The sequence below is a fragment of the Pleurodeles waltl genome, chromosome 7 (genome assembly GCF_031143425.1).
Source record: "Pleurodeles waltl isolate 20211129_DDA chromosome 7, aPleWal1.hap1.20221129, whole genome shotgun sequence".
Taxonomy (NCBI): Eukaryota; Metazoa; Chordata; class Amphibia; order Caudata; family Salamandridae; genus Pleurodeles; species Pleurodeles waltl.
The window spans coordinates 593,855,568-593,882,002 of NC_090446.1; the positions used below are offsets into that span (position 1 = coordinate 593,855,568).

At 46.4% G+C, this 26,435-nt stretch overlaps 1 protein-coding gene across 1 annotated transcript in view; it reads left to right on the top strand.

Moving 5' to 3' along the window:
• GFRA3 (GDNF family receptor alpha 3) overlaps positions 1 to 26,435 on the top strand; it is a 115,313-nt gene that overhangs the window by 35,319 nt on the left and 53,559 nt on the right. The window contains exons 3-4 of the mRNA XM_069244455.1: positions 582 to 674; positions 19,010 to 19,352. Of these exons, the coding sequence (XP_069100556.1) occupies positions 582 to 674; positions 19,010 to 19,352 (436 nt within the window). The remainder of the gene's footprint in view (positions 1 to 581; positions 675 to 19,009; positions 19,353 to 26,435) is intronic.

The following is a 26,435-nucleotide window of genomic DNA, read 5'->3' on the forward strand; positions in this document are numbered from 1 at the left end:
TCACTCCTATGCACATCTTACTAATGGTCAGGGGAATGCCAAGTTTCTGATGAGGGAACCACTGTCTGGAGGATCTCTCTTATGATGGTGATCATGATTCCGGTGTTGGAAAACGCGTCACTGCTTTGGAGCAACCACCCAATTTAGGGCAGTCCAGCCTCTCTGAAGCCGTTGCCCCTGATGTCCTTTTTTGTCAAGGACCACTGTGTGAGCCATGGAGACCCTGGACAAAAAAAGTTCTAAAATGTCCTCCATGGGCTAGGAGAAATGTTCTTCAAAAAGAAGGATCCCCACTTTGGGTTGCTGTCTTCAGGAATAACGTAAGTGTTGACATGTTCTCCCTGCCCGTATGCAAGGTCAGACCTGTCATCACTGATCAGTTTGCCTCGAAGCTGCTCACTCCATGCATGCTGGAGATGTTTTTGAGGAAAATGGCTGCTATGAGGAGGTAAGTTTGGCGACCTGGCAGCAGCTGACGTGGTGGGGGCACTGTCATACATGATATAATTATGGGTATTTATAAATCTGACCCCTTCTTGATAGGAGGTGTTCCTAACTCTAGTTCCATTTTGCCTTTCTAGGGTTTCTGGACATGGAGGACTCACCATATGAGGACACCGAGATGGAACAGCCCGGTACCACGGACTTCTCACGCCTGGCTGCAATGCTCTCCGGTATGACAAGACTGTTCCAGCCTAGGATCACATAGGGTCTGAATTTAGACTTTCAGCCCCGAATTTTGGAATGAATGAATGTGTGAACCAGTGGTCCAATGAATGGGCAACGCTTAACACGGCCAGCACCACAGACCTTGAAGGGCTGTTTGGGGGTCTCAATGAATAGGTGCCTGCCTACATGTAGGAATTTAAAAAAGGAGCTTCTCTAGCTCAACACTACTGACATCCTATGCCTAAACTCTCCCACTTTCAGATATGGTTGAACAGATTAATAATTAAGCTAATCTAGTCCAGTTTTGGGAACCTCTTACACCAGGCCACTTTGTTCCCCTGTAAATGCAGAGGAGAATTGCCTTCGACAGGAAAGCAACATTATTTTAACTAGGCTCCTTTACCCACATGGCACGTGGCACCACAGCTTGCCCTTTGGCAGACCTCTTCTGACCTAGGAGGCATCACAGTTCTGATTGGGTCAAAAAAAGCTTAGGTGACCGGGGCTTGCTTTTTTTCGGTTGTGACTGAGTTAGTAATAGAAGCTGTTGGTCCCCCCCACTGTTCCGGAAATTCACATGGGAGTGTTTCACTGAGTAGAACACGATCAGGAGGTCGCTTAGGAGTTCTAATTGGCCAGTGTAATGTTCTGCTCTTTCCAAGTTCGGTTTGGGGAGGGGCTCCTGTATTTGGTTTCAAATGTATTTTTCAGTTGTGACTGTTGATCCACTGTTCTGGGTGGAGCATCAGTAGGCTGTGGTGGTCCTAACTCTCAGTTTGGTCATTAATAATAGGTTGTTTTTTTCTGTTTTCCGGTTGGGCCATAAGTCGTTGCTGCGACTGTGGGGACTGGGTTGTGACCAAGGGATTAGCCAGAAAATTAAAATACTCCCCACTTTGAGCCAAAGCTTTTAGGTCACCAAGCAAGTGAAGCAAGTCATTGTGACCCTCCCCCGAAGAGCTTGCTTGTCTCTTCTATCCAAGTATCTATACATATTCATCTTTTCATCCTTCATCAACTCGCTGATAATCACCATTTCACCTTTACATTGTGTCATCTATTCAGTCTTTCATCCAACATTCAGTCTGTCACCATTCCATCCATCCATCCATATCCAAACATAACCATCAATCTTCAGACCTATCTATCAAACCTATCCATTCATTCACAAAGTCATCCACCACTTCAAGTTATCTGCCCCTTTCATCCATCCATTCATTCATCCATCCTTTGTCATCCTTTCGCATCCATCCTTTGTAATCCATCCATCCTTTTGCATGTTCATCCATCCTTTTACTCATCCATCCATCCTTTCACTCTGTACGTACATCCTCCCTTTCACACATCCATCCATCCTTTTACTCAACCATCCATCCTTTCACTCATCTGTCCACCCTTTGACCCATCCATCTACTCATCCATCCATTTACTCTTTCCCTCATCCATCCATCCATTCACTCATCTCTTCATACACCATTTCACTCTTTCGTCCATACATTCACCCTTTCACTCATTCATCCGTCCACCCTTTTCTTCCAGCCATCATCGACCCTCCCTCCACTCATTCATCCATTCATTATCTCATCCATCATTACACCCACCCTTTCACTCATCGTCCATCCATCCACTCATTGTTCCATCCATTTACTCTTTAACTCATCTATCTATCCTTTCACTCACATATCCATCCATGCTTCCTCTCATCATCCATCCACCTTTCCAATCATTCATCCATCCTCCTTTTCAGTCATCCATCCTTACATCCATCCTTTCACTCATTCATCCATGCATCTATCCATCCACCTTTTCACTCACCCACCCATCCACCATTTCACTCACACATCCTTCCATCCATTTACCCTTTCACTCATTCATCCAGCCTTTTGCTCACTCATCCATCCATTCACCATTTCACTCTTCCACCCACCCACCCTTTCATCCAGCCATTCATGTATCCTCCCTTTCACTTATTCATCCTTTCTTTCACTCATTCGTCCTTGCAGCGATCCTTTCACTCATCCATACATCCAGCCATTCATCCTTTTGCTCATCCATTCATGGCCCACATGCATCCATCCATCTCGCGTTAATTATGAGCCTTTGTCTGCCAAGCTGCAGACAGAAGAGTCCCATCAAAAACCCTACCCCCCTGTAGCTGCTAAAGAGGGGGACTGATGACGCCCCTGGTTGTGAACGAGGCAGAAGAAGGGTACGTTGTTCCTTATTTTTGATTTGCCACCTAAAGAGTGGTATTGTTTCTGGGTTCTGACTAGGCCGTAAGCAGTAGATGTTTTTCTGGTTTTGGCCAGATAATAGGGGCATTAATAGTGGATGTTGTTCCTAACTTTTCATGTATGCATTAGTTTATTTTGGCATTTTGTACAGCACCACAACGCCCCAGTTGCCACTGGAGAGCACCCAGGAGGGTACAGCGTAGCAGAAGAAATAAGAACACCATATCCACTAATGTGATATAATGTCACCAGCACAACAATTCAGGTTTCGAACTGTTTTCAACAGAAGCTCTTTTGTATTCAACAATGCTAGGTGTTTGCCCGAAACTCTTGGACGATCTGCAGCCAGATATAGATGTGTGTGTCATTGGCATGCATTTGGTAGCGCACCCGTTCTGGCTCTGCTGTTTCTGCCAGCTGGCGGATGTAGACGTCGCAGGGGGCAGTGGGAGGATTATCCACGTAGAGCTCGTCATGGCACTGTTCTTGATTCAGGTGACTCCTTGCGTATTTCCTGGCTGAATCCACCATAAGACCATTCCCGATTTCACCATCCACTCTTCATTTATCTTCAAAAATGTGACACGGTTTGCTATGTCATAGACTGCTGAAAGTTCATGGAGTGCCAAGATGCTTTGCTTTCATCCATCGAGGGCAAAATATCCTTCTTGATGCTCTTCAGTGCTGGCTCTGTGCCCATGTGAGGCTAAAAGCCTAATTTGCTGTTGTAAAGAATACACTTTTTCCAAGTATTTCTAGTAGATGTTTGGTCACCTCCCATCCATGATTTTGCTAGAACGGAGGAGCCCGTGGTATCAAGTGGTAGTTGGTTGATGGGTCTGCCCTTTTTGTCTTTAAGATTGGTGTTATAATTGATGGACCTTTAATAGATCCACTTGTGAGGGACGCGCTAATCATGTTGAGACCCTCACGGGTGAGTAGCGCGCTCTATACATTTTTTTAATGATTGATTGATGTTAGTGATGCCAAACATAACATAGCATAACAATTACCAGTGTAGGAAATTTGGTTCATGGAAGATTTAAGGCGAGGACATCCTGTAGTAAATCAGAGGATTTGATTGTCTGCTCCGATCTCAACACTTTATCTGCTGCTGTCGTTTTGAAGGACAAGAATGACAATGCAGGTGGAGGAGGGGTTTGGGAAAGAGTGGGGCGGCCTGGGGGAGAGAAAGGGAGTTCCTGACTGGGTTGATGGGTATGGAGAAGGTGTGGCGTCCTTCAGTATCGAGTGGCTGCTTACAGTTATTTTAGTGTAGTGCCTCAGATTTGGTTGGACAATTTTTAGAGTGCTGTACTCCTGGGTTTTAATTGGACACAATTAGTAGAGTGCTCTTTCTCTGGGTTTTAAATGGACAATTAGTTGAAGGCTGGTTTTCCCGGATTCTGGTTGGGCCATTAGTAAAGGGCTGTTGTTCTTGGTTTGATATTGGTTCCACAGGCCAAATTATAATGTTTATGTATTGTGATCAGACCATTAATCGAGGATGTTGTTCTTGACATAATGGGTCCTTTAAAAGGGACATTAGTCTTCATCTGACTATTAGAAAGGGGTCTGTGACTCCAGGGTTCCCATTGGGCCATAAGTATGGACTTTTGCCCATGGGTTTCGATTGGTTCCTGTTTTGCCTTGTGTTCTGAATTGGCCGGTTGTAGTTGTGCCTATATTTTGATTGACCAAGCAGTAAACAGGGACTGTTTCTAGGTTCTAGCTGGGAGCTTTATAGAGGTTTGTTGTTCCGGTTTGTTACTGGCCCATTAGTTCAGCACTGTAGTACCTACGTTCTGTTTGGGCCATTAGTAAAAATATCTTATCTGCAGTCAGTGAATTTCTATGTTTTTTTAACGTATAATATTTTTCATTAGTATACATTAATCCAAACACCACAGCGCATGGCCTTTGGCCGTGCCCGGTTGGAGTTGAAAGCATTGCCTGGCTTGTGGCCAGTTCTTGCAGCCAACCACTATAACTACCCAACCCTGTGCTATGCATGGCCTTTGGCCGTGTGCAGCAGGAGTTCGCTTCATTTTTTGGTGGGTTAGGGGGGCTGCGTAGGTCCCCCAGGCGATCTTACTCCGGGGACCCCATCCCCCAGGGCCTGGCCTAATTATTTATTTTTTTTGGAGAGGAGGGGGACCACGCAGCCCCCCTCGCCAGGCCTGTCTTGGCCTGGCCAAATATTTGTTTATTTTTTAGGAATGGGGGGCCCCACAGCCCCTCTCTCAAGGCCAGTCTGGGCCCCGGGACCCCATCCCCCAGGAAACGGCCAAATTATTTATTTTTAGGGATGAAGGGGGGCCCAACAGCCCCCCTCCAAAGGCCAATCTCATCCCGTGGACCCCATCCCCTGGGGCCCGGCTATATGACCTGGGTGCTCCCCAAGGCACCCAGTCTCAATGTTGGGGACCATGGGGGTGTGCCTGAAGGCTCCCACAGTCCCAGCTGGCTCCCTACCTCTTGTGGGAACCAGCATTGCTGTCACAGAGAGGGAGCTGCTAAAGCAGCTCCTTCTATGTGAGAGCAGTTTCCTGTGTCTGCCTGCATCTCGGGGGGTAGGCAGACAGAGGAAACCTCTGCTCTGATAAAGGGAGTCCCTTCATCGGACTTGAGTGTTTACTGTGACTTGGCAGCAGCTTCAAAGCTGCAGTCAAGACACAGCAAACAGCTATGTCCGGGGGTGTGCATCCCTGGACATAGCAGAAACCAGCCCTGGGGCGTAGCGGTCCCCAGAGCCATCAGTGTCTCCATGAGGGGAGCCACATGGCCCGCTGCACTAAATCAATTTAATGCTTCAGGGGGTAGGTGGTCCCCAGGTCTGTGGGGGAGGCCATCGGGCCTCCACCACATCAAAAAAGCATTTAGCCCCAGGGAGGTGGTGGTCCCCAGGGTGCAGGGGGGCCACATGGCTACCCTGCACATTTAACTGAAATCCTTCCATTTGTTTTTAAATTTGTCCCAGGGAGGGGGTGGTCCTCAGGTCTGTGGGGGGAGGGGTGGGTGTCCCCCCTGCATATCCAAGTAGATACCCCTGGGACCTGCCCACCCAGGAGCTCTATAGAAAAGAAACGTGGGAGCCGGCTCTTGCTTTTTAGCTCTGGGGGGGTCCCTCTGGGAACCTAGCACCAGAGCTAAGGGGACAGGGTGACTCTACCCTTGCCTCTTGTTTTATTTTTGTTGTTGTTTTTTTTACTTTATTAGTTGGACTCGGCTGAGGCAGAGTCCCAAGATGGCTGCCAACACTTTCTGCATTTCCCTGCACGAGCTCGTCTTTTTTCGCAAAGTTGTCGCAGCCAGAGATATACAAATGTATTTTCCCTTTAATAGTCCAAAACTAATGAACGGATTTACACTAAATACGCAAAAGCACAATCTGCCTACCGAAAGCTAGCTTTCTGCCAAATTTTATGTAATTCAGTTGTTCAAAGGTCCTATGGGAATTAAACAAAACAAACAGAGCTGGGGCGCAGGCCCACCTGGGCCCCCTCTAGAGATGCAACTGAGGTTTCCTTGTGGGTGGGGCCAGAAGAATAGCTTTTGTTCCTGGGTTTACATCTTGATGAAGTAACACTAAGACTGAAGTGAAACCTGACGGCGCCTTTCCCATCTGAGAGGGAATGTCCTTCGAAGGGCTAAATAACCTACTTTTTTAATGTCGTAGCAACATTAATTCAATTTCTACGCTCCGCGTGCTCATAAAACCCCGGATTTATGAGGAGCTCTCCCTGCATTTCAGCTCACATTATCAACTTGTCTTCCTAGGAGGGTGCGCGCACGTCTGCTGCACCTGCTCGGTACATGGGCCCACATATCATCTCTTGGCTGTTAAATAATACTGTATGTGGGTGTATAGTAATATTTAATGACATACTTCAAGAATTATAGGCCCAGGAAGAACGTCAGGTCCGGTAAAAGTCCTGCACATAAACGAAAATGTCAGTTTGCCTCAGTTTAGGAAGGAGACTTCATGACCGCCCAAAACCCCCCTCCTTAGGTACTGCGCGGGCAAATCCCCAGCAATTGGGGAAGGGGAGAGAGGTCATTAGTGAGGAGGTGGGTGTACAGTGGCGGAGAGAGAATCATTTATTCACAAATAATGCTTAAGGCAGAAAAACTGAAAGCAAAGTAAAAAAACAAAACAAGCATTGCCAAAGTCTATAGGTCTGGGCCTAATGTTCTGGCGCATGCTGCGTGAGCACATTAGATTTTTTTTTAAATAAACTGAGTTTTTATAGTATATATTCATGTTTACATCATATAGATTTTTCCCTCAAAACTATGAGTAAATACAATAGAGACGAATACTTAAAACAAAGCTCTTGTTGACGAAATACACTGTTGCACTCTTCATGTCACTTATGCTATCTACTGCTAAGATTAAATAATAACAATGTATAATTTATGGCATGCATTCTTTTCCTGCAATCAGTTACACTCACAGTTCGCACCCGTTTGCTTGGTCTAATACATTCATGTTTACATCACAGTACAATGCTTAATCCTAATGCTAAGAATACTTTACAAGACGATTCGAGGTCTAATCAGACCTCAATTGTGTCTATATCGTCTTGATGTGACACTCAAGATTCCATCAACATGTTACTTTTCATGGCATGTTTAGTGTAATAGAACATGCTTATACTTTTAATTATAACATTGTTGAGGTTTTGCATTGTTCATGGTTGCCTGTTGTCCGCTGGACCTGTAAACAGTTGAATCGATTGTGCACATTTCACTAAATCCTCAGCCAATCTATCATCCATCCTTACTCTTTTCATTTGGATCTTCTCAGCTGTTACTCAGCCCACCTTGTCTTGGATCCATTTTTGAAGCTAAAGTGGCCCTGCGCTGAGCCACTGTAGGATGTTCTGTCTTAGCCAAGAGAGTTTTCAAAATTGCATACTGCACATTAGAGTTCATGACTCCAAATTAGAATGCACAGGACAGATTATTAGTATATTAAGATAGTTATGGCACACTTAGCTTAACGTGTTGAGTGACCTCAATTTTCTCTTGGATAAAGACTTCCAACAGACCTGTGCTGGTTGACTATATAGTAAGAACTACCCTGCCCAGAAGACCTGGAGTAAATTTTTCGTGTTTGCAGACACTATGCCCAATACCTTATGTCAAAGTTTCCCAAGATAATGGAAAACAAAGATGGTTGTTTATTGTGCTCACTCAGGAGCCATTCCTGGTCTCATTTATGCTACAAATAGTGACAATAAACTGTAGTGTGGCATGGAATCTCACGTATGCTCTGTGGCTGATTCCTGGAGTGCAGCAGCCTCTCCAAATCTCCAGTGCCAGTACGGCTCGGGCAGCTGATTGGATCTCAGCCACGGATGACGTCCATGCCTTGGTGCACAGCATCTATGTCAATCCCCATTAGCAGAGGATCTGTGTGTCAGGATAACTCTGACTGAGCACAGAGAACACATGCAGGTCATGACTGACTGTTCCTGTGCAGCAATGCTGTTCAACTTGACTCCTTTGTCCTGTAAAGGTGGCTCTGGGTTGAGCTTACAGCTGCAAAAGATCTTGTTGGTAGCATTCTGCCACCTTTTATGTGCCTTGAAAAAGATAGCTAAAGATCAATCATTGCAGATGAAGAAACATTTGAGCTCACACAACTAATGGCATGCAAAGATAGCTTTGGCTTTCCTCTTCACATCTGCTAGGACTTAGTGATATGGAACTGGATCTCCAGAAGCTTGTGGGTGCTGCCATTGGATGACAAGGGCTGACAACATGCCACATTTTCAGACATCCACATAAGCTTCTGTTCTGCGGTCCTCCAATCATGGGCATCTGAACTCGTCTCATTGGCAACAAAGTGACAATGTACATCCCCCTTTGATTTAAATTACAAAATCAGTTTCTCAGTCAATAGCTATAATGATTCTTTCTAGAGGCCAGACTTATCGCCGGGGTTAGTTAGGTGTCAACCCAGCAAGAACTTTATCAAGATAGGAGGATCAGAGATGAGGACAGCATCATCCAGGAGTAAACTGTCCAAAGTCAGGTCTCCACAGTCCATGTCTTCTTCATCTAGTAACAGTATATGGGACTCTCGTTCGAGGGTGTGGAAGTGCAAGGTGCTCCTAGTCATGGTGTGACCATATATCCACATGGTAAGCATCAAACTCTTGATAACTATGATGAGGAATGTGTGTGTATCAAATGGAAGATCATGCCTCAAGGACCTCATGGAACAAGCCAGAACTATGTCAGCTGGACCGAGATTTGTGCAGTCTTTCGTGCACTGAGTCCTCTGGGCATCTCTTTGCAATCGTACTTTGAGAAGTGGCATGTTGTTTGGAGTTCTTGTACCTGCCTTCTAAACAGCATCCCAGCTAGAGACATTCCAGAGGTACTATGAGGAGTTTTTCAGACGTCTCTCCGAGTATGGCACAGAATTCTGGAAATGTTCCTCTTTATGAGCTTGCAGTCATGTCATGATGTCCTCTACTAAGCCATTCCCTTGAGGCCATAGTGTGGTATCCAACAAAAATAATAATGTGTTTTCAAGGAAAAAAACTAACTTGACAGCTAAAGGAATTCTGTAAGTTAAGTATTTGCAATTTAAGGAAGGCATTATGAGTCAGCCGTGCTTTGTACTTGCACAATCACCGGCAATAAGGACTATGGGCAGATACTATCCAAAAAGATGGCACTAATTGAATGGTTGGCTACTTCTTATATCCGACTGCAAACAAAGACATGTAGAGGAGTTTTAAGAGCAATGCCTCATCTTCAACTGTGGCAAATGTAAAGAAGTAAACCACATTTTCTGGGTAGTGGGACCCTGAACTACTTGTTTCCCCTCAGCAGGAGTCTAATCTGAAGGAGGACACAGTGAGGTTGCAAAATGACTCAAGTTCCTGAAAGTTGGACTGTCTGTTTACCTTTTGTATGAAGTTTCTCTGTATGTACTATTTCAAAGTGAGAAATAGCATGCACAGAGTCCAAGGGTTCCCCTTAGAGGTAAGACGGTGGCAAAAAGAGATAATTCTAATGCTCTATTTTGTGGTAGTGTGGTCGAGCAGTAGGCTTATCAGAGGGTAGTGTTAAGTATTTGTTGTACACACACAGGCAATAAATGAGGAACACACACTCAAAGACAATTCCAGGCCAATAGGTTTTTATATATAAAAATATATTTTCTTAGTTTATTTTAAGAACCACAGGTTCAAGATTTACAATCAATACTTTAAATGAAAGGTATTTCACGCAGGTATCATAGGAACTTTGAATCAGCAAAATTTCAACAGTTCCTGGGGGAGGTAAGTATTTGTTAGCTTTGCAGGTAAGTAAACCACCTACAGGGTTCAAAGTTGGGTCCAAGGTAGCCCACCGTTGGGGGTTCAGGGCAACCCCAAAGTTACCACACCAGCAGCTCAGGGCCGGTCAGATGCAGAGGTCAAATTGGTGCCCAAAATGCATAGGCTTCAATGGAGAAGGGGGTGCCCCGGTTCCAGTCTGCCAGCAGGTAAGTACCCGTGACTTCGGAGGGCAGACCAGGGTGGTTTTGTAGGGCACCGGGGACACACACAGGTCAGCACAAAAAGTACACCCTCAGCGGCATGGGGGCGGCCAGGTGCAGAGTGCAAACAGGTGTCGGGTTTGCAATAGAGTTCAATGGGAGACCCAGGGGTTTCTTCAACGAAGCAGGCAGGCAAGGGGGGGGGGGGTCCTCGGGGTAGCCACCACCTGGGCAAGGGAGAGGGTCCACCTGGGGGTCGGTTCTGCACTGGAGGTCGGATCCTTCAGGTCCTTGGGGCTGCGGGTGCAGTGTCTTTACCAGGCGTCGGGTTCTTAGAAGCAGGCAGTCGCGGTCAGGGGGAGCCTCTGGATTCCCTCTGTAGGCGTCGCTGGGGGGGGCCTCAGGGGAGTCAACTCTGGCTACTCACAGGGTCGCAGTCGAAGGGGAGTCCTCCCTGTAGTGTTGGTTCTCCGCAGGTCGAGCCGGGGGCGTCGGGTTCAGAGTGGAAAGTCTCACGCTTCAGGCGTTGCAAAGTTGTAGCTTCTTTGGAGCAGAGCCGCTGTCCTCGGGAGTTCTTGGTCCTTTTAGATGCAGGGTAGTCCTCTGAGGATTCAGAGGTCGCTGGACCCTGGGGGACGCGTCGCTGTTGCAGTTTTTCTTGAAGTGGGGAGACAGGCTGGTAGGGCTGGGGCCAAAGCAGTTGGTGTCTCCGTCTTCTCTGCAGGGCTTCAGGTCAGTACTCCTTCTTCGTCTTCAGGTTGCAGGAATCTGTTTTCCTAGGTTCTGGGGGCCCCTAAATACCCAATTTAGGGGGGTGTATCGGTCTGGGCGGTTAGTAGCCAATGGCTACTAGCCCTGAGGGTGGCTACACCCTCTTTGTGCCTCCTCCCTGAGGGGAGGGGGGCACATCCCTAATCCTATTGGGGGAATCCTCCATCTGCAAGATGGAGGATTTCTAAAAGTCAGAGTCACCTCAGCTCAGGACACCTTAGGGGTTGTCCTGACTGGCCAGTGACTCCTCCTTGTTTTTCTCATTATCTCCTCCGGCCTTGCCGCCGAAAGTGGGGCCGTGGCCGGAGGGGGCGGGCATCTCCACTAGCTGGAATGCCCTGTGGCGCTGTAACAAAGGGGGTGAGCCTTTGAGGCTCGCCGCCAGGTGTTACAGTTCCTGCAGGGGGAGGTGAGAAGCACCTCCACCCAGTACAGGCTTTGTTACTAGCCACAGAGTGACAAAGGCACTCTCCCCATGTGGCCAGCAACATGTCTGGTGTGTGGCAGGCTGGCAAAACTAGTCAGCCCACACTGGAAGTCGGGTATGTTTTCAGGGGGCATCTCTAAGATGCCCTCTGGGGTGTATTTCACAATACAATGTACACTGGCATCAGTGTGCATTTATCGTGCTGAGAAGTTTGATACCAAACTTCCCAGTTTTCAGTGTAGCCATTATGGTGCTGTGGAGTTCGTGTATGACAGACTCCCAGACCATATACTCTTATGGCTACCCTGCACTTACAATGTCTAAGGTTTTGCTTAGACACTGTAGGGGCATAGTGCTCATGCACCTATGCCCTCACCTATGGTATAGTGCACCCTGCCTTAGGGCTGTAAGGCCTGCTAGAGGGGTGACTTATCTATGCCATAGGCAGTGTGAGGTTGGCATGGCACCCTGTGGGGAGTGCCATGTCGACTTAGTCATTTTCTCCCCACTAGCACACACAAGCTGGCAAGCAGTGTGTCTGTGCTGAGTGAGGGGTCCCCAGGGTGGCATAAGACATGCTGCAGCCCTTAGAGACCTTCCCTGGCATCAGGGCCCTTGGTACCAGGGGTACCAGTGACAAGGGACTTACCTGGATGCCAGGGTGTGCCAATTGTGGAGACAAAGGTACAGTTTTAGGGAAAGAACACTGGTGCTGGGGCCTGGTTAGCAGGCCTCAGCACACTTTCAAATCATAACTTGACATCAGCAAAGGCAAAAAGTCAGGGGGTAACCATGCCAAGGAGGTATTTCCTTACACCTTTTTTATTGTTTCCAGATCCCTCCAGCTTTGTGAACCAATGAGCCTAGCACAACAGTAATGAGTATCTGATCTACAGCAGTGGCACACATTTTTCATCCAGCACTACTGAGTAGCTCACTGCACTACAAAACCCATGTATTCCTCACCTGTGGGTGCGGAAAGGTGCCAGGAAATGGAAAGTAGGAGGGAAAGTCAACTGGGTTCCAAACTTTTCCAAGTTTGGGCACAGTGTAGAAAAAGTTCTGGAGGCAAATACCTCTCCTTTATGTATGCTGTAGTATCTTAAGCTTGGAATTACCGAAAATGGTGGCAACAACTTGATGGTCAGCAATGACTGTCACAATGCCGTCTCTGACCTCCTGGTGAGTGTCTGGGGCCTGGCCTGGACAAGGAAGGATCTTGCAAACACTTGAGACTTTGCTTTGAAGTTTGCCAACTCCAAAGGCAGAACTGGGTATAAGAAGAAGACCCCAAACCCCAGACTTTTAGGGCCATATTTATACTTTTTGACGCACAAATGCGCCAACGCAGTTGTGCGTCAAACATTTTAACGCCGGCTAACGCCATTCAAAAGCGCCATGCGGGCGCCTTATTTATTGAATGACGTTAGCCGGCGCAGCTGACTGGTGTGCGTAAAAAAAAATGACCCACACCAGGCAGCGCCGGCGTAGGGGAAAATGGAACTTGGGCGTCAAAAAATGGGGCAAGTCAGGTCTGAGGCAAAATATTGGTCTCAACCCGATTTGCTCCATTTTTTTTTACTCCCAACCCCCATTGAAATGACTCCTGTCTTAGCACAGACAGGAGTGATGCCCCCTTGCCCAATGGCCATGCCCAGGGGACTTATGTCCCCTGAGCATGGCCATTGGGCATAGTGGCATGTAGGGGGGCACAAATCAGGCCCCCCTATGCCACAAAAAAATAATAATAATAATACTTACCTGAACTTACCTTAAGTTCCCTGGGATGGGTCCCTCCATCCTTGGGCGTCCTCCTGGGGTGGGCAAGGGTGGCAGGGGGTGTCCCTGGGGGCATGGGAGGGCACCTCTGGGCTCCTTCCGAGCCCACAGGTCCCTTAACGCCTGCCCTGACCAGGCGTTAAAAAATGACGCAAAAGCGGCTGGACGTCATTTTTTCAGGCCCGCCCACTCCCGTGCGTCATTTTTGCACGGGAGTATAAATAAGGCGCACATGCCTTAGAGTCATTTTTTAGAAGGGAACGCCTACCTTGCATATCATTAACGCAAGGTAGGTGTCCACGCTAAAAAATGACGCAAACTCCAAGATCTTTGGCGCTAGACGGGTCTAACGCCAAAGTATAAATATGGAGTTAGCTTTGCGTCGGATTTGCGTTAAAAAAAACGACGCAAATCCGGCGCAAACAGAGTATAAATATGCCCCTTAGAATCTTTCTGGAATCAAGAGGAACCTCTGCAAGGAGAAGAGCTGAAGGAGGAGTACTGTCCCTTTGCTGTGCTGCTTTGCTGGACTGGTCTGCAGTTGCTGCTTCTGCCTGAAAAGAGTGCAAAGGGTGAACTTTGCTGTGTGTCCTGCTTGAGAAAATTCTTGGAGTAGAGCTTGCCTCCTGTTGGAAGTCTCAGGGACACCAAAGACTTCAGTTTCCTCGACCTGCAGCACTGGGAACTGTGTGTTTTGTGCTGTTCAAGAGGAGAAACCACTGTAATGCCGCTGGCCTACACCGTGACCTTCTGACGCCACACGGAGTCGCATTGCCTCGCTTCACACCGCGACCCTGGTCTCCCTGACGCGGTCAACGGATGACTTCGCCAAGCCGCTGCTCGCACCGTGACATGTGGGCCCCGCACTCGGGCATCGCCTGCTCACACCGCAGCCTGGGCATCCCCGCCGACGACGCTCCTGGTGACACCGGTGCCGCTGCCTGCACCGTGGCCTGTGGACACCGCTTGTGAGGTTCCCAAAGCACTGTCCCGTCCCGTACCGCAGCCCCGGTCTACCGACGCCAGCACCATCGACTCCTGTGCCATCACCAGGCATCCTGTCTGCACCTTGGCTGTGGACAACGCTCATGAGGATCACGAAGCACCGTCCCGTCCTGCACCGCTGGCTTGGGCCTACCGATGAAAGTGCTTCAGCAACAACATGCCGCTGCCTGCACCGTGACCTGTGGACACCGCACGTTGCACCGCCCCACTTCACACCGCAGCCCTGGTCTCACCAACACCGCTGGATTCCGTCACCGAGCCGCTGCCTGCACCGTGACCTGTGGGCACCGCATGTCGCATCTTCCTGCTTCGCACTGCAGCCCTGACGCCATCCACGCCAGCGCACCTGACTTCATCAGCCTGGAGTTCAATCTGCAACGCATGTGACCTGAAGGTCCTGACGACTCCTGCACCGACTCTGGAACCGACACCGCAACATCAGCAACGCCGCTCTCCGGGGCTCACCGCGAGGATCACGATGCTCTGCAAATCCAAGGTACTGTTTGCGGGTCTTCCCGACACCGTAGCTGGCCCGCAATGCCGCGGCCGGCCTGAACTGTTGATTGTGCTGATCACGACGCGTGATATCCCCAGGTGGAGCTATCGACTTCAAGGAACTGCATTTTTGAGTAAATCTTGCAGAATTCATATTTTTATTACTGTATGTTGGATTTTTATCGTATTTGGTCTTGTTTTATATAGATAAATATTGGCTATTTTTCTAAAACTGGTGTGGTGTCCTTTTGTAGTGTTTTCACTTATTACTGTGTTTTATGTGCAAATGCTTTACACATTGCTTCTGAGATAAGCCTGACTGCTCATGCCAAGCTACCAAGGCGGTGAGCAGGGGTTATCTGAGCGGGTATCTCCCTTATCCTGACTAGAGTGAGGGTCCGTACTTGTACAGGGTGCAAACCGACTGCCAACTAGAGACCCCATTTCTAACACTTCCTATAAACAATCAAAGAAAATTTCACAATCCCAAATCACAGTGAGGGACACCGTTTTGGTTGATAGCATGCTAGTTCTGATTGGTGTGACTATAACTGGCACCTCTCAGGAGGACGACAGTCGCTTTCATGTTGAGCTAAAATGGTATGTACATCAATTGGTCTGGCATTGCTGATTACTGCGGTGTGAAGGGATGACTTGAAATAGGCCACTCCACCGGCCCCAGATATGCAGCACATTATGGTGTCAAAGTTGTTGTGGTAGTCACTAGAACCTCAGAAATATTGTCCCATCTTGCCGAGACGTTAAGAAGGGCACTGAGATTGTGGAATTTAGGGTGTGCCTGGCAAATTAAACTAGCCATGCACAGGAAGAAGCAAAGGGAGGAGGCATTATGTGCTATCAGCAGTGAAGTGAGAGCTCTCACTGTTTCAAATCGTATGCCCTCATGTTACAATGTGTCCATAGAACGTCAGCGAAGACTAATGGACCCCTCATTTTACTTGGTTAAGACTGAGGTCGGCAGCAGTAAAACCTTGCAAACATTGAAAAACAACTTCATTGCGTTCCTGGTATGATCTGCAAAAAACGAAAATGTCATTGCTAATGGTTAGCCTATAGGAAATCCTTGAATCACTTTGTGTTTCTCCTCCAGAAGCACCCGAGTGGTAGACCACCTCACAAAGCCCAGCCACTTGTAACAGAAGGGCTCCATGTGAGTAGCATATGTGGTGATATCCATTGACAACTCCTCCAGCTCAATCAGTCTTGAATGTAGGTAAGACAGTATCCAAAACAGGAGAAGTCCTTGTCCCCGTTTAATTATGGTGTACAAGATTTCTTGGTATGGTAGAGGCTATCAGAGTACTCTTCCATAGCACGTCAAACCCGTAGCTTGTACCTACACATTTCCTGAGTGAGATGCGGGTGCTAAGGTCAGTGAGTCTGCCAGCACTCTTGGCTCCTGAAGCAGTCTTTGTCTTAATGTGGACGATTCACACTGAGAAGTGTGGAGGAGGCAGACATGGGACATCGTGCACTAAACCCAGTGAGGAAGATCATCCTGTAATCCCTAGGCTGGACTGGCAGCTGTACTTCAAAATGCACATCAAGTGCCCTCCCATGTGGATTGTTGCCTCATAAGCTGTCCAGGACTGGGGTTTACGCTGCTGATTGTGGTAATGGTCTCAATGTGATTGCCTGAGGGTTCTTGCAGGCCCATCTTTTAGCTTTCACTTCTATGGTAACGTGCTGTGGCCATCAGCATTTGCAAAAAAACAGAGAGAACCTTTTTGAACCATGTAGGAGGAGGCCAAGAATCATAGATGGGGCACCCTCAAGGAATCAGAGGCACTTATTGAGGAAGAAGACCTGACCCATGGGAAAAGGCACTGATGAACTTCATCAATGTGTTGTGACCAAACCTGGCAGAATGAACTGCGCAGATAGCTTCTGCTGTGAGGGAGAGTGGAGAGGAATTTGGAAGGCCTCACGAACAGAATGGAAAACATGAAATTTGAACGTGTGAAGACATTGCAAGCTATAGGGCCTAGAACTTAGCAATGCTACAATTCACGCCACTGTCCAGGTCTTGGTGTCTTTAAAACTAAAGACGATAGTACAGCTGGATACTATGGAAAGAGCTTCATATCATAGAATCAAACAGCATTTCCCAATGATGCTCTACTGTCTGAAATGACTAAAGCGATAAATTATCTCTTGGAGGTCAAAGAAATAATTGAATCAGCACTACATCTGGTGAGGTCTACATACAGGCTTCCTGCCAAGTTCCAAGGAAATTACTCTGAGACGCCAGGTACAGTATAGTCACCCTGTACTCACCTCTCTACTCTGCTGTAGAGAGTGCCGAGAGCAGTAACGAAAATAGGTGGTGGTTCAGATGGACATACACCAACTCCTGCTTTTCCAGAATTTCAAATGCGGAGACCCTGGCAAGAAAGAAAGCTCTTATGATTGTGAGAAAGGAGATGCGGTTGAAGACTATAATGTGTCATAAAGACTGGGGATGTGGGTGAATTTGTGTTGGATTTGTCGATTTGGCACACTGATTATTTTTTGATAACTAAGATTTAAGCACAATTATATGAAGTGACCATCAACCAGTGGATCCAGATAGCTGAGAGCATTACAGAAGTGAGTTTGGCGACATTTGCTCAGGTCCATGGCCTTCAGGAATATAAGCCTCGGAAGGAGGTAGTGCAGCCATCCAGCTTTGATGTGGGCTACTCCCCGGCTCAGGATGCGGAATTAGTCAGTGGTGATGCGTTGCACATATCGCAATAATGATACTATACTATTCTTTACAAGAGATCCTAGTGAAAAATGACTCTTCTCTAGGGAAGGCAAACTCACTGGAGTCAAAAAGACATTGACATGTTTTTAAATGCAGATGGTGGTGTTCACTGATGAGGTTTTCCAAAGATGGTGTGGAGTGTTATGTAAAAATAAAATGAATAATTGAGAATGTTAAATACTCTGGGCCTATCAGTCTCAAATGACTGGACCATTTTTTTTAATTATCTAGAACCATTACAGCATTTATATAAACAGGAGGTGTGCCATTGGAATAAACTGCTTCAATAAATGTGTGCTCTTCAAAATGTTAGATCTCCTGTACCCTTTTTATATATGTGCAAAATACAGCTTTTCCAGTTTAAGAAAAATTCATTATAAGACCAGGGAGCATAAATATCATTCTTTCACGCAGCGCAACACAACAAGCCACCTTGCTGCGCTGCATGAAATGGCAGGAATGCGCCGCATTTACCATTATACAGTGCATTCCTGTCCTTTCCTAGCGATGGTGCACTTTTGGCTGCCTAGCATCATGGTGCAAGGATACCTGCACTGTAGACAGGGTTGTTTTTGTGCAGGCAGGGACACCCTCCTGAACAAAATCAATCATCTGAGGTTATTTCGTCTTTCTGTGTGTGCTGCAGAATACTTCAAGTCCAAAAAGGAAATGAGAGGAACATTGGTTAACTTGATGAGGCAACCTGGGCTGCTGATTTAGCATTCCCAAGAGAGGTGGCAATCATGGCAAAATGATGGCAGATTTTCACTTGGTGCATTTAAAAACCTTTCCTATGACATACTGTGCAAGTACACATCTACTGAAGTTTGGTTGTATAAATAATGTCATGTGTTTCAGAAGGTGTGGGGGGCACTGTTCATTTACATACGTACCATGGTCCTGTCCACTGACACAACAATACTAGAAGCAGGTTGCAGATGAAATAGAGGGACAGTGAGGTCTAAATTGAACCATAGAGCGATTAAAAAATTACAGGGAGTCTGAGAAGATCCGGATGTTGCTCAGAATCAAAACTGTGTGTACATATGTGTTATGCAGTGACCTAGGAGAGACATTGCCTAAAAGTGCGATCACCCACAGACTCTGACTATAGAGGAAGAGCGATGGGTGCGGACTGGTGCCTTGATGCTGAGGGAGCAGTCTATGGTGGTATAGAATGCCCCATACATTTCGTAAGATATGGTCCCCACGCATGGAGTACTTTGACTTCAGATAAATGAGCTGCCCATGCACAAATAACAGTAAGTGAAAGAAGGAGCAAACAGGAGTAAGAAGTAAAACCTTGCGGGTAAACCATGTACGGCGATCATGGTAACATGTTTGTGTTTTTCCAGATTCTCTTGGCAGTGGGCACAATCAGTGTTTGGATGTGGCGCATGTGTGCGTGGCGAACCGACGATGCCGGAAGCACCGCAATGAGTACGTGTCCGCCTGCAGTGCCAACAGCACAGGAGGGCCCTGTGACCGTCGCAAGTGCCACCGTCAGCTGCGACACTTCTTCGAAAAGGTTCCAGAGGACTTCACAAGGTCCATGCTCTTCTGCGCATGCGAGAACGCACAGTGCGCAGAGCGGCGGCGCAATACTATTGTGCCGCAGTGCGCGCACGAGGAACCCAAGCAGCGCAACTGTCTGCAGCTGATGGACTCCTGCAAACGTGAGCGGGACCACGTGTGTAGGTACTGTTCCACTAGGGCCTCATTGGCCTACCCATGCTTCTCATATAGCAGTGCTCGTCTTTCCTCAAAGTTTGCTGTGTTACCCATTCCCATGATTGGTATGTTCTATTTCTTGATTTGTGCTATTCCCGGTTCCCAGATGTGCAGAGCTACACTAGTCTGTGGTCCTTGTCCTCCTAGGTATGCTCTGTAATATGCTGCAGCTCTGATTCATCTTTCTGTATTCCATTTCTACCGATACATTCTATACCCCCATTCCTAGTGCAGCTTTCCGGTGTTCCATGCCCCTATCTCTGCTGACTTGTAATGCCCCATTTCACAACCTGCGCTTCCCTGCACTCCCATCTCCTAGCTCTCCTTTGATCTGCATGGAATTGTAGCATCTGTGTAGCATGTACTACCCCTTTGTGAGGCACCGAAGCACAGGATACATTAAGTAGCAAGTATGGTTGGAGGGGTGTTGACTTTGTTTAGAGATGATGTGGGAAGTGTTTTCATATCGTGGATGATAAAATCCGAGGTGCATTTATCATGTTATGATACGCCGTACTTGGCAGGGTAGTGGATGATGGAATGTGAGCGACAGGTGCACATGTTGTAGTGTGGCCTATGCAGGCAGCCCTGGTTCACTCCGCATGTCCTTTTATTGTGTTTGTAATTTTGAATGTTCTCGATCTGGGGTCGTATGCTAGTTGTGTCAGGAGCTCACCCACTGTGAGAGCTTATAGGTATACGAGACGTAACAGGTGTAGATAAAGAGAAAAGTGAGTCCGACATCTTCCTAGAATACCTGTGTTTTGGTCTTCCTGTATATGCTTGCCATTATGGCCGCCAAGCAGCGTGATTTGCTAGGGTGCACTGCTTGATATTATTTTTTTATCTGATTGACATTAGAAGGTGTTAGCACTCAGAGATTGTGTCTGTGGGACCACCGGGATGGGTGATATTAGAGTCCCCAAGTGGCCAGTAGATTAGTAGATCTCTTCAGTCATTCTATGTCCGATTGGTGTTGAGTTATTAATGGTATCAGAGTCCTCAGTTGCCGCTGGAGTTCAAAAGGTTCTTCCATACATTAAATACCTGTCCGGTTAATGATCACTATAATTTCCGGTTGTCACTTTAAACCAAAAAACGCTGATAAATACCTGCTGAGACAGCAATTTGCATTTGCATTTTCAACAGGAAAACACTGAAGTTGTAACCATTTTAAGATCGCCCTGTGCATGCGTACTGCAGTAGGGTCCCTTAGGGGCAGGGTGTTCGGAGAGGCTGTGAAGTGAGCATGTCTCAGGCTTAACATTGCAGCCTGTGTGTCCTCTGAAATACAAGGCAGGCCATCTGAGTGTCCTTCGCAGGTTTTGAAGGTCGAAGAGTTAACTTAAGAGTGAGTTTGAGGGTCTTGCTTTTGTACCTGGTGCCAGCTTTGAAGTGTTTTGTTATATTAGGCAAATAGTGCGAAACAGAGACACTTGGAATCAACAGAAAGTTAAGCTTTGAACAGCCAAGTTTTAAGAGCCTTTCACGGCGGATCAGGTGAAGACTAGGTGGTAACGAGTTCCATCGCTTGGCCCCCTGGTAGGTCAGTGAACTTCCACCCCATCTAGACTTCTTTACTCTGGGAATTACGGCTGGGGAGGCCGTAGAAGACCCAAGATGTCTAGAAGGTGTGTAAAAGGAAGCCCATGTCCTAAGCAAGGATGGACCCCTATTGTATAGGGCTCTGTGAATATAGCACAGGGACCTAAATTCTATCCGGTGTGCCACAGGAAGCCAACGAAGAGAGGAAATTGCTGCTTTTACAGATTCATGCCTTGGTATATTTAGAAGTAGACAGGCGGAGGCATTCTGAACCACCTGAAGCTTTTTAATCACAAATCTGGGAGATCCAATATACAGAGCACTGCCATAGTCAAGACGCAAACTAATCATGGCCTGTATGATGAGTCTTTTGGCTGCAAAAGGGAGGATTCGAAAAACCTTCCTCAAAAGCCTAAGCAAACCAAAAGAGGTTGCAGAGACTTTATTGACCTGTTGAGCCATAGTGAGTTGGGGATCCAGCCAGACGCCCAGGCTCTTAATGAGTACTTTAGGAGGGGGAAGGTTTCCCAAGCCTGCCAGGAAAGAGGGTTTAGATCTAGGCTGTGAGTGATGTCCAAGTATCATCACTTGAGTCTTATTATTGTTGAGTTTCTGCCTACTTTGGGACATCCATGCCGCCACGGCTTGAAGGCATGGAGCAAGTAGTGGACCGTTACCACTGGAGTTTGTCGATAGTGATACTACCAGCTGTGTGTCATCTGTATATGAGACTAGGGACATCCCAAATGGCTTGACAACTTCTGCCAGAGGTAACATATAAATGTTAAATAGGGTGGGGATGATAAAACCCCTGTGGTGAAGTGTGGCACAATGGTTAGAGCAGCAGACCCTGATGCAGAGATCTGGCCCAGGACTTGCGTTCAATTCCCGCTTCGGCAAGTCTTGGGCTCAATTCCCTTGGACCAGATAATTCTCACCTTGGTGCCTAATCCAATAAATGGGCCCCACTCTGTAACTCTGGGCAATAGCTTGCTTAATCTCCACAACGCCCCTGACAGTGCTTGGATGCCTGGCTTCCCCCTGGGGGTTGTCCAGGAGTGGGTGCATCACAGGGAAAAGCCAGGAGGGGTTCCACAGTGGTATGCATACAGCACCTTGAGACCCTAATGGGTGAGTAGTGCACTATACAAGGGTGAAATTTACATTTTACTCTACAGCTATTCTTGACGGAAGATGAAAAATAAGACCTGTTCAAGACCTGATACGATCAATCCTTAATAAAGGATGTAATCCAATCTAGGGCGGATGCTGATATTCCAATTTCTCGCACTTTAGCAAGTAATATATCAGTGAAAGAAACTTCTGGAGTTTTCCCTCCACTGTTGATTCTGAAATTTCCTTTTCTCCCTGCCCAGGTTCCCAGGTGTCTGGCTGACAAAGCCTAGTGTAAAGTTCATTGTGTGTGTGCTGAGGCAGCTCTAGGTAATGAAAGTGGGACAGGGAACAGCTCCACCGCCCACATCCGGGCAGGATGTTCCATACTGCCAACACTTAGTCCCCCTTTATCTCACTGTTTGACAGAATTGTTACTTAAGATCTGACTTTTTCATTAAAGAGGATTTCAAATTACAATTCCTTAAAGATCAAACTTGATATTTCTATCTGTTCCTAAACAAAAGTTGTCACTTTTTAAATGTAATAACATAACCCAATGTTAGCATATGCGGGAGGTCGGCCTCACAGTAGTGAAAAACGAATTTAGGAGTTTTTCCGTACTAGGACATGTAACATTTTAAAGTAGTTGTGCAATTTTTTAAATACATCTCACCCTGCCTGATCAGCTGTTTAGGGCCTACATTTAGGGGTAACTTAGTTTTGATTTATATGTACTAAAAAGGAAGATTTAGGCCGGTGAAAGGTTTATTTTCACAGGTCCAATTGGCAGTTTTAAACCACACACAGGCTGCAATGTCAAGCCTGAGACATCTTTTAAAGGGCTACATAAGGGGGGGCACAATATGTGTGGCAGGCTCACTAGTAGCATATGGGTACAAGTTGTACCACTTTACTAGGGACTTATACATAAATTAAATGAGCCAATCAGGTGTAGGCTAAGTTTACTATGTTTTAAGGAGTGAGCACAAGCACTGTTGTACTGTTTAGCAGTCCTAAAGCGAACAAAAAATAATTTAATGAAAAATAGGAGCGGAGTAGGCAAAAAGTCTACGCTAAGCCTGACAGGTCTTACACAAATCAGAAGGGAACAATAAGCACAGTGGTATAAGATATCATCTGATGATAAGGATATTATGATTGAGACATGGTGGACCGTTTGAATGACTAATGTGAATTTATAGGTGGGATGTAAGCAGAAGCGAAATTCTATATTCCTAGGAGTAGATATTCCCACCCTGTATATGTATGTCTGAGATGTACTTGGGGCTTTAGTACCCTGAAGACAGGAGCGATTATCTTCATTCTGTAATTGTATGGATGGGCTGTAGCCAGGAGTGAAATCCTATAATAACAGGGGTAACTTTCCCCAACCTCTGACTGTATGTCCTCTCCTCATCCTCTATTCTGCTATATTCCACCTCCCACTGGCTCTCCCTTTTTCACTTTTACCAAGCTGTGGTCTTGTATTCCACACTTCCAGCTCTTTTCCTGTATTGCCTGTTTCCTAGCTCTTCTTTCTTGTATATCAGATCCTGTAACTTTGCTTTCCTTTATTCCATGCTTTTTAACTTTACTATCTTGTGCGTTGACATTTTAAGTAATGGGCAAAGTGGTCCATTGCCCGGTTCCCCCACTTTTCAAGGGCCCCCCTAGTAAAGTGATCTTTCTCCCAGTATGACTATCCGAACCTCTCTGCCTATCTCTTTTTCTCACGTTCACTACCAAGAGTCATTTTCTAGGAATTTTGGGGTCCCAGGAAAGACTTTCAGCTGTTTTTATGATGAAAGTTAAAGTATAATTCAATACTGTTTGGCGTCAGTTAGGCTTGAATTATTAGAAAATAGGTAATAAAATTATAATTTCATCCTAACATGTGGCTCCAAAACATTTATTGCCCAGGGCCCAGAAATGTATTTGTATGACACTGTTCCTATATTCCACATTTCCTCGGCTCTGCTTTCCTTTATTACCTTTTCCCAAGTCGCTCTTAAGTATTCTGCACCCTTCACTCTGTGTTATGTAATTCCCTTTCCCAAGCTCTGTTCTCTTGTTCTCCACACCCCAGTTCTGCTTTTCGTAAATATTCCCGACGTTGAAGCTCTGTTTTCCTGTATTCCAAATCCCCTCGCTGTTCTGTCCCTTATCAGGTCTTCTCCAGTGCTTCTTTCCTGTATTCCATATTCCTGTACCCCTGCTTTTCTTTAATTTCTGCTGCCAGGCTCTGTTGTCTTGTATTCCACATCGCCTAGCTTTTCACTCCTGTATTACCTGCCCTCTGCTTTGCTTTTTATTTCCCCTTCCTAAGGACTTTGGTCACTTGCTTCACCCGACTGGGTTTTTAGCTTTTCCGATGTGTTGGTATGTATCTGGGTTTTTAACCACTCCCACTGCACGCCCATCACTATCGCTTGTTCCTGGGCCTGCCTTTCAAAAATTGTTCGTTATAATGTAGATTTTCCTAGTAATTTATGACAGAAAGTCTTAATTTTATTAAAGACACGGAGGCGAGTATTATGCTTCTCTAACTTGCTTTATTTTAAATAGCAGCAGTCAAGAAACTACAACTCCCATGGGGCTTAAAAAACAGAAAAGCCAATGGGAGAACAACAGAAGAAACAGATGTACCAATCACAATACACGGCTATACGTGACCACTAAGCTTGACTGCGACCAGCCCTCTTTCTTGATGCGAGAGGTTAGTCCATGTGTGAAAACAACGGAAAGATAGTTAAAATAATTGTAACTGCCAAGATCAACTTCCTGAACAAAGTTCAAGCAAAAGGAGAGACGAGGAGAAAGTCGGGAAATGTTCGGGAGACTCCACTGGAACGGAGTCGGAGCTTCAGAAGGAGCGTACGAGTTCGGTATAACCAGGGTCCGATCAGGTAGCTGGTTGAGATGTCGAGGATGTTGCTGTGAGGGAGGGAAAAGAAGACAAAATCAGGAAATTGGCCTACTTGAGGCGGGATAATACTCGCCTCCGTGTCTTTAATAAAATTAAGACTTTCCGTCATAAATTACTAGGAAAATCTACATTTTATGTCAAGAACGGAGGCTCCTATCATGCTTTTTTAAAGCATATTAATCACTACAGAAGTTGCAGTATGTACAGGTTTACAATAGAATGTTCTGAAAACATTATCATTAGACCAATTGGCTGATCTCAGAATGTCTTCCAAGCTAGATCCAACCCAAAAGGCCTTGGAGGCCATAGCACCTCTAGTGGAATGAGCCCCAAAAACAGAGGTATCTATACCCGCCAGGGACATAACCCAGCGAACCCATCAGGCAAGAGTTGCTGAGGAAACAGGTCTGTGGGGTTTGCGAAAAGAAATGAGCAACTGGGAAAAGGAAGACGTTCTGAGATTAGCCGTGCGTTCTTCGTAACATTTAAGACATTGTCCAACACATAACTTGGGTTGATTGGGAAAATATGGGTAAAAAACTGTATGCAAATTAGATTTGGTGCGTTTGTGAACAGAAAAGAATACCCATGTAGGGGCAAACTGTCGAGAAGAAACATCTAGTGTTCGAACATCCGATAAACGTTTGATGGAAACTAGGCAGAGTAACATAGTGAGTTTGGCAGAAAGCATTTTTAAAGACAACTCAGAATTATCTTGCCATGATAAAACAAATTCAGAACTAAATTCACATCCCACAACTTTGAGTATTTAGGTAAAGGAGGAAAAGAAAATTTTACTCCCTTTAACAAGCGGCAAAGAAGGGGATGTCCCCCCACAGGTTTTCCATTGATGTGGTCATGGTGCATGGAAATTGCTGATCGATATAGATTAATCGTCCTGTATGACTTACCTATGCCAGCCTGTGCAGCCAAAAAATTAATGACATAATTTATATCTGCTGAAACTGGATCGAGGTCCCTTCCCATACACCAGCTAGACCAAAGCGACCAGGCGGAGTTATATGCCTTTCTGGTACCTGGGGCCCAGGCCTTGCTGATGAGGTCCGCAGCTTCATCCGAAATTGGGATGGAAGGTCGGGAAGTCCTGACAACTTCCATGCCGAAAGCTGAAGAGTGTTGTTGATGACAAGGGGATGAGGATTCCCGCGCGGGTCCAGAAGAAGAGAAGGGAACGAAGGGAGAAGGAGGGGGGAGTTGATTGCCAATTCCAAGAGAGGGAGAAACCACATTTGCGACTGCCAGAAAGGGACTACCAGCACTGATGTGGCCTTCTGGCGTCTGATCTGGGCCAATACCCTGGTGATCATTAAGAAAGGAGGAAACGCATAATTGGTCATTTGGGACCAGTCTTGTAGAAAAGCGTTCAAGGCCAAAGCGGAAGGGTCTGGACGCCAACTGAAAAAGAGGGGTAACTGAGAGTTGAGACGGGAAGCGAAAAGGTC